This window comes from Melanerpes formicivorus, unplaced genomic scaffold (genome assembly GCF_026170545.1).
Source record: "Melanerpes formicivorus ecotype bairdi unplaced genomic scaffold, bMelFor1.0.p_v2 SCAF_13, whole genome shotgun sequence".
In the NCBI taxonomy this organism is placed as follows: domain Eukaryota; kingdom Metazoa; phylum Chordata; class Aves; order Piciformes; family Picidae; genus Melanerpes; species Melanerpes formicivorus.
The window spans coordinates 11,685,504-11,701,970 of NW_027142365.1; the positions used below are offsets into that span (position 1 = coordinate 11,685,504).

At 65.2% G+C, this 16,467-nt stretch overlaps 1 protein-coding gene across 1 annotated transcript in view; it reads right to left on the reverse strand.

Annotated features, from left to right (window-relative positions):
- LOC137445012 (SCO-spondin-like) overlaps window positions 1–16,369 on the reverse strand; it is a 34,070-nt gene extending 17,701 nt beyond the window's left edge. Inside the window, 44 exon segments of the mRNA XM_068146416.1 lie at window positions 200–391; window positions 482–627; window positions 728–821; window positions 937–1,173; window positions 1,270–1,389; window positions 1,487–1,541; window positions 1,640–1,799; window positions 1,877–2,027; window positions 2,127–2,321; window positions 2,417–2,555; window positions 2,934–3,088; window positions 3,645–3,861; window positions 3,957–4,048; window positions 4,445–4,567; window positions 4,675–4,911; window positions 5,222–5,395; window positions 5,495–5,725; window positions 6,146–6,546; window positions 6,640–6,733; window positions 7,394–7,543; window positions 7,834–7,943; window positions 8,040–8,167; window positions 8,253–8,455; window positions 8,795–8,929; window positions 9,021–9,277; window positions 9,401–9,495; window positions 9,875–10,055; window positions 10,764–11,019; window positions 11,496–11,661; window positions 11,756–11,977; window positions 12,192–12,364; window positions 12,495–12,621; window positions 12,753–12,891; window positions 13,207–13,447; window positions 13,956–14,118; window positions 14,214–14,336; window positions 14,468–14,553; window positions 14,663–14,821; window positions 14,927–15,029; window positions 15,254–15,465; window positions 15,550–15,720; window positions 15,831–15,913; window positions 16,009–16,209; window positions 16,290–16,369. Coding sequence (XP_068002517.1) covers window positions 200–391; window positions 482–627; window positions 728–821; window positions 937–1,173; window positions 1,270–1,389; window positions 1,487–1,541; window positions 1,640–1,799; window positions 1,877–2,027; window positions 2,127–2,321; window positions 2,417–2,555; window positions 2,934–3,088; window positions 3,645–3,861; window positions 3,957–4,048; window positions 4,445–4,567; window positions 4,675–4,911; window positions 5,222–5,395; window positions 5,495–5,725; window positions 6,146–6,546; window positions 6,640–6,733; window positions 7,394–7,543; window positions 7,834–7,943; window positions 8,040–8,167; window positions 8,253–8,455; window positions 8,795–8,929; window positions 9,021–9,277; window positions 9,401–9,495; window positions 9,875–10,055; window positions 10,764–11,019; window positions 11,496–11,661; window positions 11,756–11,977; window positions 12,192–12,364; window positions 12,495–12,621; window positions 12,753–12,891; window positions 13,207–13,447; window positions 13,956–14,118; window positions 14,214–14,336; window positions 14,468–14,553; window positions 14,663–14,821; window positions 14,927–15,029; window positions 15,254–15,465; window positions 15,550–15,720; window positions 15,831–15,913; window positions 16,009–16,209; window positions 16,290–16,369 — 7,177 coding nt within the window.
- Between the last annotated feature and the right edge of the window lie 98 nt (window positions 16,370–16,467).

Below are 16,467 nucleotides of genomic sequence, written 5' to 3' on the forward strand. Positions count from 1 at the left end.
GAAGACCTCAGAGATCATCGAGTCCAGCCTTAGACCTAACACCTCCTGACAACTAAACCATGGCTCCAGTCCCCTCTTGAGCACCCCCAGGGATGGTGACTCCGCCACCTCCCTGGGCAGCACATCCCAAAGGCGAATGACTCGCTGAGTGAAGAACTTTCTCCTCACCTCCAGCCTGAGCCTCCCCTGGCACACTCACCGCAGGGCAGCTCGTCCGAGAGGTCTCCACAGTCGTTGATGCCATCACACATGGCACCATGGGGCCCCCCCTGGATGCAGACCCCGTTGGCACAGCGGAACTCGCCGGCACCGCATGGGCGCTGTGTTGGCGTCGCTGGCGGTGTCCTCGTCACCGGCATCATCACTGGCACTGCCACTGTCGGCACTGGCACTGTGCGGTGAGGGCCAAGGTGGGCAGGAGGAGGGGCATGAGTGTGGGCATTTGTGCTGTCGGAGTGCCCTCTGAGCCCCCCGCTGGTACCTGGTGGGCAGCCCAGCAGCTCAACGCGCAGGGCGATGTGGCGGTGGAAGCCCCTGGGCAGGATGCGGAGGTGCCGCGCCTGCACCATGCGGCCCAGCAGCCGCACCGCCGGCGTGCCCGACGCCCAGCTCCCCGGGAACAGCTGGGGGGAGAAAAGAAGGATGAGTACCCGGGGGTGTCCCTCCTTTTGTGCCCACCTACACCACTGCCACCTTGTCCCGGAGCTGGTGGCCGTCGGTGAGGTGTCGGTAGCGGTGCCAGTGGCTGCCATCGTCGCTGAAGTGCAGCAGGAAGGAAGTGACGAAGGCATCGGAGGAGCCAGATCCCTGCAGCACCACCCCTGCCACAACACACCGGGCACAGCTTGGCACCATAGCGGACATTGGTACCCTGGCACAACTCGGCAGCATGGCACATGTCGGCACTGCCACCACTACCCCCAGCCAGGCACCCACCAGTGATGTTGGTGGGCTGCAGCAGGTCCAGTTGCAGGAAGGGGGGCTGGGTGGGCAGTGCCGTGTAGGCTTCATCCGGGGGTGCCCAACCCTGCAGCCCCATCCCAGTGGCACCATCACTGCCATCGTCGCCCTGGTGCAGCCGGGCAGCCTCGGGGGGGCTCCCAGCCCGTGCCGTGGAGGCACTGAAGCTGTTGTCAGGCAGCGCGGCAATGCCCAAGGGGCGGTAGCAGGGGTCTGCCAGGGCACAGTGGGGCTCAGGGTCAGGGTGAGGGCCACACAGCCCCAGCCTGGGCACCAGCACCCCTGCGGTGGGCAGGGGGTCTCACTTACCACCCAGGGGAGGCAATGGGAAGGTTAGGAGGGGACTGCCAGGGGACTCTGGTGGCACTGTGGTGGCAGGAGCAGGGGGCTCTGTTGCCAGCATCGGGGGCATGGCTGTCATGTTGTCACCTGCTGTGGGGACAGACACCATGGTGCCACGAATGCTGGGGCACTGCAGTGATGGGACCCCCTGAATGAGACTCCCCCACCATGGTCCCCCACTCACCCCCTGGCACACAGGAGCAGCAGGCATCCCCATGGCCCTCCACCAGTTCCTGTCCCTGTAGGGGGAACACGGACACCAAAGTCACTGGCACTAGGGGCACCAGCATCATTGGGGAGGGTCCGGCTGGCCCTTCCCAGAGCCCCTAGCCCTCACCTGTGGGCAGCCGGTGGCACGGAGCGGGCAGTATGGTGAGCAGCGGACAGCCAGGCTGGGCAGGCACTGGCAGACGTGGCACGGCTCCCTGCGCCAGCGCTCGCCCGGGCTGTGCCACCGGCCCTGATACCGGCACTGCCGGCACGGAGCCGTTTGGCACCTGTGGAAGAGCGGGGGATGGGTGCAGCGCCCAGGCAGCCGCTCGCACATCACCCAAGTGCCCACCCAGCTGCCCACCTGCGAGCCTTGCGGTAGATGCCCCTGCACTGCCGCCCGCCGCCACGCCGGCTGGGGTTGGTGGGGCTGCGGAAGGACCACTGCACGCTCTGGGTGCCACAGGGCCCGGGGCACTCACCCCACGCCGACCACGCCGACCAGCCGCAGTGAACTGTGGGCACAGGATGGGGTGGGCACCGGCTCAGCCACGCTGGGGAGTCCCATCGGCATCACTGCCAGTGTGGTGCCACCGCCGCGTGCCAGGACCCACCGGTGCAGTCGGGGTTGGGGTGGCACAGCCGCAGCTGCCCGTCCAGGCAGGTGCAGAGCTGGCAGTTGACCTTCACCAGCTGCCCCGGGCGGTACCGCAACCCTCCAGCCTGGCACAAGCAGTCCCGCGGCCGCACGCACCGCCCGGCGCCAGCCTCGCCCGCATCCAGCACCAGCCCCGCTGCGCACCAGCACCCTGCCGTGGTGGGCAAGAAGCTGCGTGGGTCAGTGGGTAGAGAGTGGGGGTCCCGCGGCGTCACCACAGCCTCCCAGAGTTCCCCAACACCTCACCGGGAGTGCAGGGCCGGTGGTGCCCGCAGTCGGTGCCCGCGGCCAGGTCGGCACAGGACGCAGGGCACGGGGCACAGGCGTGTGGGTGCAGCCCCCATGGGCAGGAGGAAGCGTTAGGGCAGCCCCCGGGGGCACAGGGCTCTGGGGCAGGGAGAAAAGACCGTGAAGAGAGCACCCAGATGTGGAGATCACCCAGCCACGGGCAACCACCTACACACCCACCGATGCCCACTCTCTGAGACCACCCACCCACCAGCATTCACCTGTCTCATGGAGCCCACCAAACACACCCAACCCATGGAGCCGGAGCCCACCTGCCCCACCAGCAGCCACTCCTCCCTTGGAGCCCACCCACCCTGGAGTTACCACCCACCGGGAGCCCACTACCGGGACCTATCCATCCCATGAAGCCCCCCCTCACCCATCCTGTGGTGGTCACCCACCCGTCCCATCAGGACCACTCACTTATGGAGCCTCCCACGCATGTGGCCCCCCACCACGGTCAGCCCCAGCACGCACCCATCTGGACGCTCTGAGGGTCTCCCTCCGGCAGCTCTGCGCAGCCCCGGCCGCCGTTGACAGGGTCCCGGCAGAGCCGCCGCCGCAGCCGTACCCCCTGGCAGCCCCCCGAGCAGCTGGACCAGGGCCCCCATTCTTCCCAGGACCCGTCCACTGTTGGTGAGGGGGTGTGAGGTAGGGGGGCACCCCTTGTTCTGACCACGGGAAACCCACTCTGAGCACCCCCAACTCCCTGCTGGCAGCCTCAGCCACAGGAACTCCCAAATCAGCCTGGCCGTAGGACCCCCTTGGGGAGAGCTTTGTGAGGGTCTGGGGGGCTACTGAGGTGCTGTGGGGTCCTAGAAGTGGGTATTGGGGTGCTAGAGGGGGATATTGGGGAGCTATGGGCTGCCACCTGGGGGTACTGGGTCCTAGAAAGGGGTATTGGGGGGGCTATAGAGGTGCTATGTGAGGATATTGATGTGCCATAGTGGTGTCCTGGCAGGGCATGTTGCAGCACTGTAGAGGGGTATTGAGGTGCTGTAGGAGCTATTGGGGTACCCTGAGGGTATTGGGCTGCCCAGGGGAGTACTGGGGTGTGGAGGTGGGACTGGGAACTTCACAACGCCACCAGGCAGCCTCAATTCTGGGACCCCCCAGATTACCCAATCACCCCCAAAATCCCCCCAAGCAAACCCCCCACCCCCCTGAGCCCCACAAAGCCGCTGACCGGGGCAGGCGAGGCTGAAGCACTGCTGCTCCTGCTGGGCCTGGCCCTGGCACCGGTGCAGGATGCCAACACGGTGCTGGTGACAGGCACGGCTGCGGCGCTGCTGGCCGGGCCCACAGGAGTGGGTGCAGGGACCCCAAGGTCCCCAGGGTCCCCACACCCCGCAGCCCCCCTCATCAGCACCCCCAGCACTGCAGTCTGGCACACCATCACACACCTGTGGCACAGCGGCATCACAGTGGCACTAAGCTGAGGACAGCGTGGTGGCAGCAGGAGGGTGAGGGGCACCCAACCCATGTGTGCCCCCAGTACCTGCTGGAAGGTGACGCACTCGCCCCCACCGCAGGCGAATTCGGTGCAGGGACCCCTGGTTTGGTTGGTGGCACTGGTAGGGACATGGGTCTCTGTGGTGGGGACATGGGGGGAGGGGGGGTTGTGATTGTGGTAGTGGTGACCATGATGGGGTGACCATGGTGGAGTGACCATGGTGAGGTGACCATGGTGGAGTGGCCAAGGCGAGGTGAGTGCAGTGGGGTGCTCATGGTGAGGTGGCTGTGATGGGGTGGCCATGGTGTAGTGGCCATGGTGGAGTGGCCATGGCAAGGTGACCGCAGTGGGGTGCTCACGGTGAGGTGGCTATGATGGGGTGGCCATGGCGAGGTGACCATGATGGGGTGGCTATGATGTGGCCATGAGGTGGTCATGGTGAGGTGGCCGTGATGAGGTAGCTGTGGCAGCATCATCACCCCCAACCATGACCCCCCTGGCACTGCATATCCCTGTGACAGGGAGGTGCTCACCACAGGCCAGCTCGTCCTCGCCCTGGGCACAGTCGGTGGCACCATCACAGACCCTCGAGATGTTGAGGCAAATGCCATCGTCACAGGAGAAGCGGCCCGGGCATGGCAGAACAGCGCTGGAGCCTGTGCCAGGATGTGTGTCACCCGGGAGGGGGACACCAGGTGACCCCCGGGAGTGTCCCACCACACCGGTGCCACGGGGGACACCAGCTGCCCCTGCCATGGCTCACCACAGCGGTCGTGGCTCTCATCAGAGTGGTCGTGGCAGTGGGCAATGCCATCGCAGAGGTGCCCATAGGGGACACAGCTGGCACCGTGGGCACAGGGGATGTGGCCAGGCTGGCAGTCGCTGGCGCAGCCCAGCTCGTCGGTGCCATCCTGGCAGTCGGCCTCACCATCGCACAACCACCCCCGTGGCACGCAGTGCCCGCTGCCGCAGCTGAAGGCGTAGGGGCCGCACGCTGGCTCTGGGCACAGCAGGCACCATGTTGGGGTGTCCCATGGTACTCCTGTACCCAGCATGTGCCACCGTGGTGCAGAGAGTGTGCCAGCACCAGGGCTCCCAGTCCGTCCCCCCCAGTGCCTCCCAGCAGCCCCCCAGATCCCCTCCCAGTGTCTCCTGGTGCTTCCCAGTCCCATCCCAGTACCCCCAAACCCACTCCCTGTGCCTCCCTGGTGAGGTCCCTGTGGTGGGGTGGCCATGGTGAGCAGGGGCCAGTACCGGGGCTGTGCTGGGGGTCTGGGGCGGGGTGCAGCTGCTCCACAGCAGCCCCTCACCTGCTGAGGCGTTGGCGAGCACGGTGGGCACAGCCGCGGGCAGTGCCACAGCGCAGCCTGCTGGACTCTCGTCCCAGCCGTCACGGCAGTGGCTGGCACCGTCGCACACCGCGGCCTCGCCGATGCAGGAGCCATCGGGGCAGGGCAGCTGCCCAGGGGGGCACGTTGCCCGCTCTGGGGTGAAAGGGGGGAACGACACAAAATGGTGCCATGGGGTGGCACCGGCGCAGCCAAGGAGCGCCACGGTGGGGTCTTGGTGCAGCAGTGTCTCACCGGGGCAGAAGGCTTCGTCGGTGCCATCAGCGCAGTCGCGGTGCCCGTCGCAGACGGCGGCGGGAGGCTGGCAACGCCCATCGGGGCACTGGAGGTGCCCGGGGGGGCAGCCGCAGCCGCGCTCGTCGCTGAAGTCGCCGCAGTGGTCGCGGCCGTCGCAGCGCTGGGGGTAGGGCACGCAGCGCCCCACGGCGCACCGGAACTCGCCCTCCGCGCACCGCGGGCTGCAGCCTGCGGGGGCCGCGTCAGGGACCCCACGGTGGGGCACTGAGCCCTGGAGTGGGGGGCACAGAGCCCCCTGTGGGGCACAGGCCCCCCTCAGGGACCCCCACAGCGGGACAAAAATCTCTAGGGTTAGGGCACTCAGGGACCTGCCATAACGGGCAGAGTCCCAGGGACCGGGGGCTCAGGGACCCTCACTGTGGGGCACAGACCCCTAAGAAGGGGGGTGCTCAGCCATCTCCTCCATGGGGCACAGAGCCCCCTGCTGCATGGCACAGCCCCAGCACCCCACTGCTCCAGCACTCCCACAACCCACCCCCTCTGCCCCCAGACAGTGCCATGGGGCAACCAAGGGGCAACTGTGAGGCAACCAAGGGGCAGATGTGGGGCAACCAAGAGACAACCGTGGGGCAGCCGTGGGGCACTCACCCGCCTCGTCCGAGCCGTCCCCATCACCACAGTCCAGGTGCCCATCACAGACCTGCGCTGGGGACACGCAGCGGCCGCTGGCACAGCTGAAGCTGGGGGGCAGGCAGGAGGTGGGGGGGCAGCCGGCCTCATCTGAGCCGTCAGCACAGTCAGCGGTGCCATCGCAGCGCCCAGCCCATGCCAGGCAGTGCCCGTCGGCGCAGCGGTGCTGGTGTGGGGCGCAGCGTGGGGCACAGGCCTCGTCCGAGCCATCACCGCAGTCGTCCTCATCGTCACACAGCCAGGTGCCCGGCACGCAGCGCCCGTCTGCGTGGCACGAGAACTCCCAGGGGGCGCAGCGCGGTGCCAGCGGGCACGGATCCGGTGAGGATGGGCACTGCCAGCGTCCTGCTGCGCACGTGCTGCCACGACAGGGATGGTTCAGCCCCGATGACACCGTTCTGGCTTCCAGGTGCTGGTGGGTGCCAGTGGGTCCTGGTGCCAGGGGCACTCACCAGTTCTTGCAGCCCTGCTGCACTGCAGCACCAGCTGGGAAGGCAAAGCCATCCCAGAAGCAGGGGCACTCGGTGGGGTGCAGGCAGTGGCCATCTGCCGTGGGGCAGGAGAGGGGATCAGCCCCACAGCAGCTCCGTGCCAGCCCCACCGCATTTCTGCAATGACCTCCTTGCCAGCCTCACAGCAGCTCCATGCCAGCCCCACCCCATTTCTGCAATGACCTCCTTGCCAGCCCCACAGCAGCTCCATGCCAGCCCCATGCCATTTCTGCAATGACCTCCTTGCCAGCCCCACAGCAGCTCCATGCCAGCCCCACCCCATTTCTGCAATGACCTCCTTGCCAGCCCCACAGCAGCTCCATGCCAGCCCCACCCCATTTCTGCAATGACCTCCTTGCCAGCCCCACAGCAGCTCCATGCCAGCCCCACCCCATTTCTGCAATGACCTCCTTGCCAGCCCCACAGCAGCTCCATGCCAGCCCCACACTATTTCTGCAATGACCTCCCTATCTTGGCCCTACATCAGTTCTATGCCAGCCCTATTCCAGCCCCACATAAGGCCCATGCCAGCCCCACAGTAGTCCTGTCTCAGTCCCCATGCCAGGCTTATACTGGCCCCACATCAACCCCACACCAGCCCCATCTCAGCCCTGCACCTGCCCCATGTTATCCCTATCTCAGCCTCACATCAGCCCCTCTCCAGCCTCATGCTGGCCCCATGCCAGCCCCACATCAGCTCGATTCCCCTCCTCACCATGCAGCACAGTTCCTCTGGGGCAGAAGCAGCCCTCCAGGCAGGGTAGGTCGCGGCAGTGTTCGGGGGGCTCCCGGCCAAGGCCACGGCAGGTTGGGGGGCAGGGGGGGCCACAAGGGCTGTACTCCTGACCCCCACTGCACTGCAGGGCTGCAGATGGGGGGAGGGGGTTACACCCCACAGCATCCCCCCTCCCCACATCATCCCCATTGGGGAGGGGGGACCCTGACCCCCAAATAAAATCCCAGATGCACTCTTGCCCCACAGCCACCCAGTCCCACATCATCCCCAGAGCCCATGGCAGGGGTCCTGGCCCCCAACCAGATGCCAGATCCCCACCAAACCCAACCCCAGGCCAGTTCACGGGGGTCACAATCTGGCTCTCAGCCCAGACCCCACTCAGAACTTCACCCCTGCTTCCGCTGGTGCCAGTGACTCACGACACAGGTCCTGGCTGCGCCATGGGACGTGGATGCCACGCCGGGCACACTCCTGGGCATAGGTGGCGATGGCTGTGCACAGGCACTCACAGTCCCCTCCAGAGTCACAGCTGCCAGTGGGGGGCAGGTTTGATGGGTTGGGGGTCACAGGACCCCCCACCCCGGGCTCTGGGATCCCTGGTGCAGCCACCAGCACCTGCACTCACCCGCAGGCGTCAAAGAGGCACCAGTCATAGAAGCGTTGGCATGGGATGGCCTCGTGGCACGGCACAAAAAGTTGCTGGTGAAGGATGGCACAGCGCCGCCGAGCCCATGGTGCCCGGTGGGGGTTCTCCTGGGGTACCGGTGGCACCATCAGATGCCAGCCTCAGTGTCCCCCAACCCTCTCAGATGCCCTGGTTCCCTGTCCCAGTGCGTACAGTGCAGGGGTGCCGGGCATCGGTGCCATCGACCTCTGGGCAGAGCAGGCTGAGGCGCCAGGAGTTGGCAAAGAGGTGGGCACTGGGCTCCAGGACCCCTTGGCGGCTGCGGAAATCATTCTCAGCGTCGCCGTCAAAGTCCCCACAGAGCCCAGCCACACGGCCCCGGTGCTGCGGCTCCAGCCGGACATAGACCCTCGTACCTGGGGTGGCATGGCACAGGGCTTGGCACCAGACACCCACCAGGGCACAGCCAACGCGGCACAATGCTCAGATCCAGTGTCCTACTGTGACACAGAGCATGGCACCTGCAGCCCACCGTGGCACAGCCAAGTATGGCATGGTCCTCGGCATTGGCATCCTATTGTGGCGCAATCACCACATGATGGTGCTTGGCACCAGCAGTCCACCACAGCACGGCTGGCACGGCACTGGTGACCCAGCATAGCACAGTGCTTGGCACTGGTGGCCCCACACAACACAACACTCAGCACCAGCAGCCCCCCATGGCAGTGCCCACCCTGGCGCTCCCCAGCTCTCACCTCCATCCCAGAGCACAGCCAGCCCCAGGCGGGACAGGAGCAGGACAAAGAGCCCGGCGCGCTCCAGCGCCAGCCCGCTGCCACCATAGACTTTGGGGGGTCGCACTGAGACCCCGTTCACCGTCACATCCCTCCCTGCAGGCACCAACCAGGCTGTCAGCACCAGTACCAACCCCACCCTGGCACGTCCCCATTCCCAGGGGGTGCCCCCAGGAGTGCTCTTCACCTCGCAGCATGTGCACCACGGTGTTGCCCATCACCACCACCACCGACTTGGTGCAGGTGACGCCGGCAGTGCCACAGGGCACGTTCTCAGCAGTGATGGTGAAGAGCCCAGTGGCCTCCCGTGCCAGCAGGTACTCGCAGTCCCCTGGGAAGGTGAAGGCTCTGCCGTCGAAGGTGATGTAGTGAGGGTCCCCTGTTGCCACGCAGGTCCCTGCGCACGCCTCCTGCCCACAGTGCCACTGCTGCCGCTGGCACACGCTGCCGGGGCATAGAGCTGAGTACTGGCATGGCCACCATGGGGAGGGTCTGAGGGGATCTGGAGGGGATCTGGAGGGGTCTGAGAGGGTCCCCAAGGGGGTCTGGGGTCCCTAGGTGTCTCACCAGGTGTTGCAGTCCTGGACAATGGTGGCATTGGGCCGGTAGAGCTGCCCACCATGGGCACAGGGACACTCATCTGGTGCCACGCAGCTGCCATCCTGCCAGCAGGAGACCCCTAGGTGAAATGGGCTTGGGGAGGGGCAGCAGGAGATGCTGGAGATCCCCCAGTGGGGGACAGTGGGACCCTCCAGAAGAGGGGATGGGACCCTCAGTGCCCCTCACCGGCCCCTCACACACCACATCCCCCCATGCCCCACATCACCTGAACCCCCACTCTGATATCCCAATTCCTCAGACCCCAGATCCCCACATCCACCCCCCCTGACCTCCAACTCCCTCCAAACTCCATGTCCAGCCCCCCATGTCCATACCCCTGGCCTTCAACTCCCCCAAACCCCTCTATCCAACACCCCAATCCCTGCAGCCCCACCCTGCCCAGCCCTGAAGCCCCCCTCCCCAGATCTGGAAGACTCCCACCAGGTAGACGGTGCCGGGGGGGCAGACGCAGCCGTCGGTGATGCCGGCACAGGTGCTGTTGGGCTCAGTGCTGTCACAGCGGCGCAGGCAGGAGCCAGGGGCAGGGAGCAGCCCTCCTGGGCAGAGGGCAGCCATGGGGCAGGGCCCTTCGGCACAGCGCCAGGAGCCGCCAGTGCAGACGCTGAGGGGGTCGTGGTGAGGGCAGAGCCATGGCAAACCCCGGCCCCACACTGGGAACCTCCAATCCTCATCCCCATCTGACTCACTCCCGCCCCATTCCATCCCCATCTTCATCGACATCTTATCCCCATCCTCATTCTCATCCGCATCTTCATCCCACTTTTGTCTCCATCCCATCCTTATCCTCATCTTCATGCTCATCCCATCCCGTCCTTATCCCATCCTCATCTTCACCTTCTTTCCCATCCCAATACTAATCTCCACCCTCATCCCAATCCCTATCCCATCCTATCCCATTCTACTCATCCCAATCCCTATCCCATGCCCATCCATGCCCACCCCATTCCCACACCCACCTGACCCCACACAAAGCCCCTGCCCAGCAGATTCTCTGTGCTTCCCCAGTCTCCCCCAGGCCCTGGATACACATGACCCCAACTCTGGCCATGTGCTCAGAGACCTTCTGCCAGTGCCACCGCTGCCCTGTGCCCGGGATGTCTGACGAAAGCCACCTATCCCGCGGTGCCAGCCAGGACGGGCCGTAGGGGGCTTTCATCAGATCTCACCGTCACCATGCCCTGTGGCACTGCCTTGGCATTGCCCTGCTGCCTCCACATTCCCCAGCTGTCCCTGTCACCCCCCAACCCCTGCCACCTCCATTTCCCCTGCCCATCCCCTGCCACCCCCAGACACCCTAGGTGCCACGCACCAGTCACTGCAGCCCTGCCGGAGGTGGGTGCCAGGTGGGTGGAGCTGTGTGCCATGGCGGCAGGGGCAGGCAGACGGGGGCACACATTGTCCTTCCTGTGCCAGCAGCAGCCCGGCAGGGCACTGGCAGCCAGGCACGCAGAGCCCAGGCAGCTCCAGGCAGGAGCCCCTGGCCCCATCCAAGCGCAGCTCAGCGCAGCTCCGGCCACAGACCCGGCCGCAGTCCTGGTACAGCTGGCCCCCAGCACACGGTACAGCTGCAGACATGGGCATCAGGATGGCACTGCTATGCCAGACACACCCTATGGCCTGTGCCCCCAGCACCTCCCTGCTGTCTCCTGGTGTTTGGTGGCAGTGTCCCCACCCTCAGCCCACCCCACCCTGACTGCCCTGTTCCATCCCATCCCATTCCATCTTGTCCCATGTGCTCTGGCCCATGCCTTGCTCTCCCATCCCATCCCCTCCCCTCCCATCCCATCCAGCCCAAGTCAGCCATCCTCTTCCACACATCCTGTCTCATCCTACTCCATCCGTCCTATCTGTCCTGTCCTCTCTCAACCATCCCATGACATCCATCCCCATACCAATCCATCCTACTGATCCCATCTCTTCTGTCTCATCCCAACCTGTTCTACTCCATTCTTTCCCATCCCATCTCATCCCATCCACCCCATCCCACCCGTCCTGCCCAGTCCCATCCAATCTCCTCCATCCATCCCATCCCACATCTCACGGCAGAAACTCTGGTTCCTCCAGGAGAGCTCAACCCCATCCCTGGCACACTCCCTGCCATACGCAGCCAGCACTGGGCACAGGCAACGCGGCAGATCCTGGCAGGTGCAGGCCTCAGCCTGGCACAGCTCCAAGAATGGCTCTGGATCCACCAGCTGGTGACAGGGCTGGGGACAGGATGGTCACATCATGGACATGTCACAGACATCATCCCACAGCACCAGCAATGCTGCTACCTAACTAGGACAGAGCCACTGGCACCTGGAATGCAGCACCAAGCAGGACGGCACAGGCAGCCTCAACCAGCTCCCTGTGCCCAGCAAAGGCATCGCAGGAATCAAGGGGCACAGGGCCAGGAGCTGGGCAAGTGCCAGGCACCCAGAACTTGTTGGCAAAAGCAATGACACCAAGCTCCACGTCCCCTGCCGGCGTGGTGAACTCATCCTGCTGGTGCCAGTTGTAGGTGCCACAGAGGCCACGCACCTGCAGGGTCCAGCAGTAGGATCCATCAGGATCTGGACCATCAGGTGTCAGACCAGCTGCAGCACCAGATCCCAGCCCAGCTCCATGGCTGGATCCCAGCCTAGCTCCAGCACTGGATCCCAGCCAAGCTCCAGAATCAAATCCCAGCCCAGCTCCAGTGCCAGATCCCAGCCCAGCTCCAACACCACATCCCCATGCTGGGTGCAGGCCACACCTTGCCGGCGAAGGTTGGCTGCAGGGTGATGTAGATGTTGGGGGTCTCCAGCCCCCACAGCACATGGGCCCCGAAGGTCTGGAGCAGCAGGAAGGAGGAGGACACGTGGCGGATGCTCAGCTCAGCACCAGAGAAGGGCAACGACACCTCCTGCCCATCCACCATCACCTCGCCTGTGCCAGGAGAGCATGGGGACATCAGGGCTTGTCCACCAGACCAGTACCCATCACCATGAGGACATTAGATCCCTCCAGACAGAACCCAGCACCCCCCTGGGGCACAGTGATGGTCCTCCCATGTCACCTGTGCCACGGAGGCGGGCAGAGGTCCGTCGGGCACTGACAGAGAGGGCACGGTGGCAGACGGGGGTCTGTTGGTCAGTACAAGCCCCATGCTCAGCTGTGATCAGAAGCTGCCCCTCCACAAAGTCCTGGAGAGCAGAGACCCTACTGAGACCCCCAGTGCAGGTCCCTAACACCATGGCCACCACCACGACCACCATCACTGCAGCCTCCACTGCAGTCACGACTGCAGCCACCACCATTGTGGCTACACCCTCACCTGCACCAGGATGTGGGCACAGGTGCCCAGGAAGGAGAAGCGCCGGCGGTCAAAGGTGATGTAGTGGTGGCCTCCCAGCACTGCACATTCCCCTGGGCACCGCTCCTGCCCGCAGAGCCAGCGCCCACCCTGGCACGTGCTGCAGGCACAGAAGGGGACACTGGGGTCACTGGGGAGGGGACACAGAGATCCACCAAGAAAGGGAAACACCAGAGTCAGCAAGGAGAGGGAACACTGGGATCACCTAGGGGAGGACATTAGGGTCACCAAGGAGAGGACAGGAGGTCACCAAGGAGGGGACAAGGAGATTAGCAAGGAGCAGGGACACTGGGGTCACCAAGGAGGGGATACTGGGGTAAGACACCATGACACCACTTGCTCCCCAAACACTGTTGTTGTGCCCAGTTGGGGGTATTCACCAGTGGGTGCCAGCTGTGCCCCCAGCACCACTCACCAGAGGTTGCAGCGCTGGCGGATGCTCTGCCCAGGGGCATAGCGCTGGCGCCGGTGGTGGCAGGGGCAGGCAGTGGGGGGCACGCAGAGGCTCCCATCCCAGTAGAGCCCTGGCATGCACTCGCAGCCACCGGCACAGTCGTGGTGGCACGGCCCTGCCTCGGCGCTGCCCACACTGGCACAGCTCGGGGGGCACGAGGAGATGCAATCAGAGAAACGCTGCCCCGTGGCACAGCTGCGCTCTGCCAGCACAGGCACCACCATCAGTGCCCACACTCGATGGCGCACCAGCAGCTTTTGTGGAGCACACAAGAAATTGGGGGCACACAGAAGAAATTGGGGTGCATGGAACTGAGAGGGGCACCCAGTCAGGGGACACTGCAAGCTTTTGGGGTGCCCAGGATGAGGGGGTGCAAGTAGAAGCCTTTGGGGTGCCCCCAGTTGTGAGGGGGGCTGGTGCAAGAAATCGAGGCGCCTGCAGCTGAGTGGTGCACCCAACTGAGGGGTGCCCACAGAAGCCTTTGGCTGGCAGGAGACTGAGGGGTACAGGGAGAAACTTTTGGGGGGCACCCAACTGATAGAGGGCAGGCATGAGGACTTGGGGAACATGCAATTTATGGGTGCAAGCTCAAGACCTTGGGGTGCTTGGGCCCAAAGGGTGTCCACAGGAGCCTTAGGGGTGCTCAGTGAAGCCAGAGGAGCAGCAGCAGTCATGGTGGGGGCTGTGCTCGAGCCCCTCTGGGGCCATACCACAGAAGTCAGGCTGGCGCCAGTCCAGGTGGGTCTGGTGGTGAGCGCAGCTCCGGGCATAGGCAGCAAAGGTGTCACAGACAGTCGGTGGTGGCAAGGTGCTGGCATCACCCTCCTGGCACCACAATTCCAGGCATGCTGCGTAAAACCCACCAGGATCGACCTGGCACAGGATTGGCACATAAGGGTGGTGAGACCAGCACCCCCTGACACTGCCTGGCTGGTAACCCACCCCAGCACCCCCAGGCACCCACACACCTGATCATGGCACTGGCGGAAGGGTTCAGCCAGCAGCTTGCCACAGCTGGCCTCGGCTGCCCGCTGCACCACGGTGCCCTTGGCACAACCAGGGCCAGGCTCCACCGCATCCCTGCAGTTAGGCTGAACCCGGGGAAGGGGCACCCTCAGAGCCGGGATGACCCCCCTCCAAGGACCCCCCAGAGCTGAAGTGACCCCCAGCAAGCCGCGGGATTCAGCAGCCCCCTCCCCAGTCCCCGACTCTGCTCCAGTACCTCCGTGGCGGCACCCGGCACCTTCCAGGAGTTGCCAAAACTAGAGGCAAAGGCAGCCACGTCCCCCCGCGGCCGCTGGAAGTCATCTGGCGGGTACAGGGGTGGGTGGATGTGACACGCTGCCCTGGCACAGCCACCGCTGCACCACGTCAAGCCCAGGGAGAGCGGTGGCATCACCGACGTGGTACTGCTTACCGTCAGGGTCATCGTTGTAGGTGCCGCAGAGCCCCCTCGTGCTGCCCCGCAGCTCGGCGTCCACCATCACTGTCACCGCCTGGTGCCCGTCCGATGCCACCTTCACGCCCAGCCCGCTGGCCACAGCCACCCAGTCACCCAGCCAGGTGACAGTGATCCCTGCCGGCACCGCAGCGGAGGCTCGGCACGGCATCGGGATGGGGACAGGGCTAGGGACACAGGGGCCCGGGGCGGGTGGCAGCACGGAGCCCGTGCCGCACTCACCGCTGCGCAGGTACGGCTGCCCCTCGGGCACCACCGCGCCGTTCACCGAGACGTTCCGGCCCCGCAATGACACCGTGTCCGTGCCGAAGGTCATGTGCAGCACCTGCAGCACCACGGCATCACCTGGGCTGGGCGCAGCATGTGCCAAAGCCACCGGGATCCCTCCAGCTGCTGGCAGCCAGGGATGCCCAGGGTTGCCATGGCCACACCACGGGGCCATGCCGTGCCAGGGAATGAAGCGATACCCCCCAGAGCCACCATCCACAGTAGGAGCAGAGACCCCAGGGGCTCCTTGTACCCCAACAACCCATCCCACCGTGGTGGTACCCGGTGCTCGCCAGCAGCGATGGTGACGGCCCAGGTGCCATCGGTGGCAGTAGCCAGGGTGTAGAGGCAGCGGCCAGAGAAGTGGAAGTGGCGCCGGTCGAAGGTGCGGTACCGGGACCCAGCCCAGGCCAGGCACTCAGCCCCGGTGCCATGATGCTGGGTGACTGCTCCCCGCAGGGACATGGCAGGTGACAGCCTTGGTGATGCATCGCCTTGGGGAGGTGACACCATTTAGCAACCCCCCGCTAGAACCTCTTGGAACCCACTGGGACACCCTCCAGGACCCTTGGACCCACCGGTGAGGGGCAGGCGGGTGCAGGCCAGGCAGGGTGCAGTGGAGCCATTGCGCCAGCTGTGGCCCCAGGGGTGCCGGCAGCACTCGGCCAGGCTCATGGCACTGAGGTTGTGGCTGCTGGCATCTTCCTGGCACTGCCATGTGCCATAGCATTGCCCCAGCAAGCCTTCACCTACAGCACAGGGATGCACCTTGGCCTCACTGGCCAGCACCAGACATGCTGATGGATGCTGGGCATGGCATGGTGGTGCCACCACGCCTTTGTGACCCTCCTGTCCCTACCTTCGGTGCAGTGTGGCCCTCTCCAGCCACGGCAGCAGGCCAGCACCGTCCGGTTCCACACCACCGGCCGCATCTCTGGGGGTCTGGTGGGATACGAGGGGAGCCCCAGTGCCACCATGGAGGTGCTAGCAGCAGGATGGGTGTCCTCTCCAGCACCCCTTGTCCTGGTGTCACTCACCGGTAGATGTAGCAGAGGGGTTTGCCAGAGCCAGGCTGGGGCTCACCACGGTCCCCACCATAGGCTTGGCGCATGCGGTCACGGTCGATCCGCCACCCAGACAGGCTGTAGTGGTAGAGGCTGGCACAGGGCACTGCGTCCTCCAGCCGTGGTGTCACCTCCTCCTCCGCTGTCACTTCTACTGTCTCCTCGCACCATCGCCTGGCCATGGAACCACTGTCACCCCAAGGTACCGAGACTGGCACACAGGGTCGTGTCACAGCCTGGCACAAAGCACTCACCCGGTTGCCGCTTCCACCACAGCCACACAGAGCAGGAGGGAGGCCAGGAGCTCATTGGGCAACCACAGTACCGTGGCCATGCCACCACTGGCACCTTGGCAGAGGAGAACTGGTGCTACTGGCACAGCCACATTCCATGGGTGTCCCCGGACATGGGGACAGCCAGCATGTGCCAAGG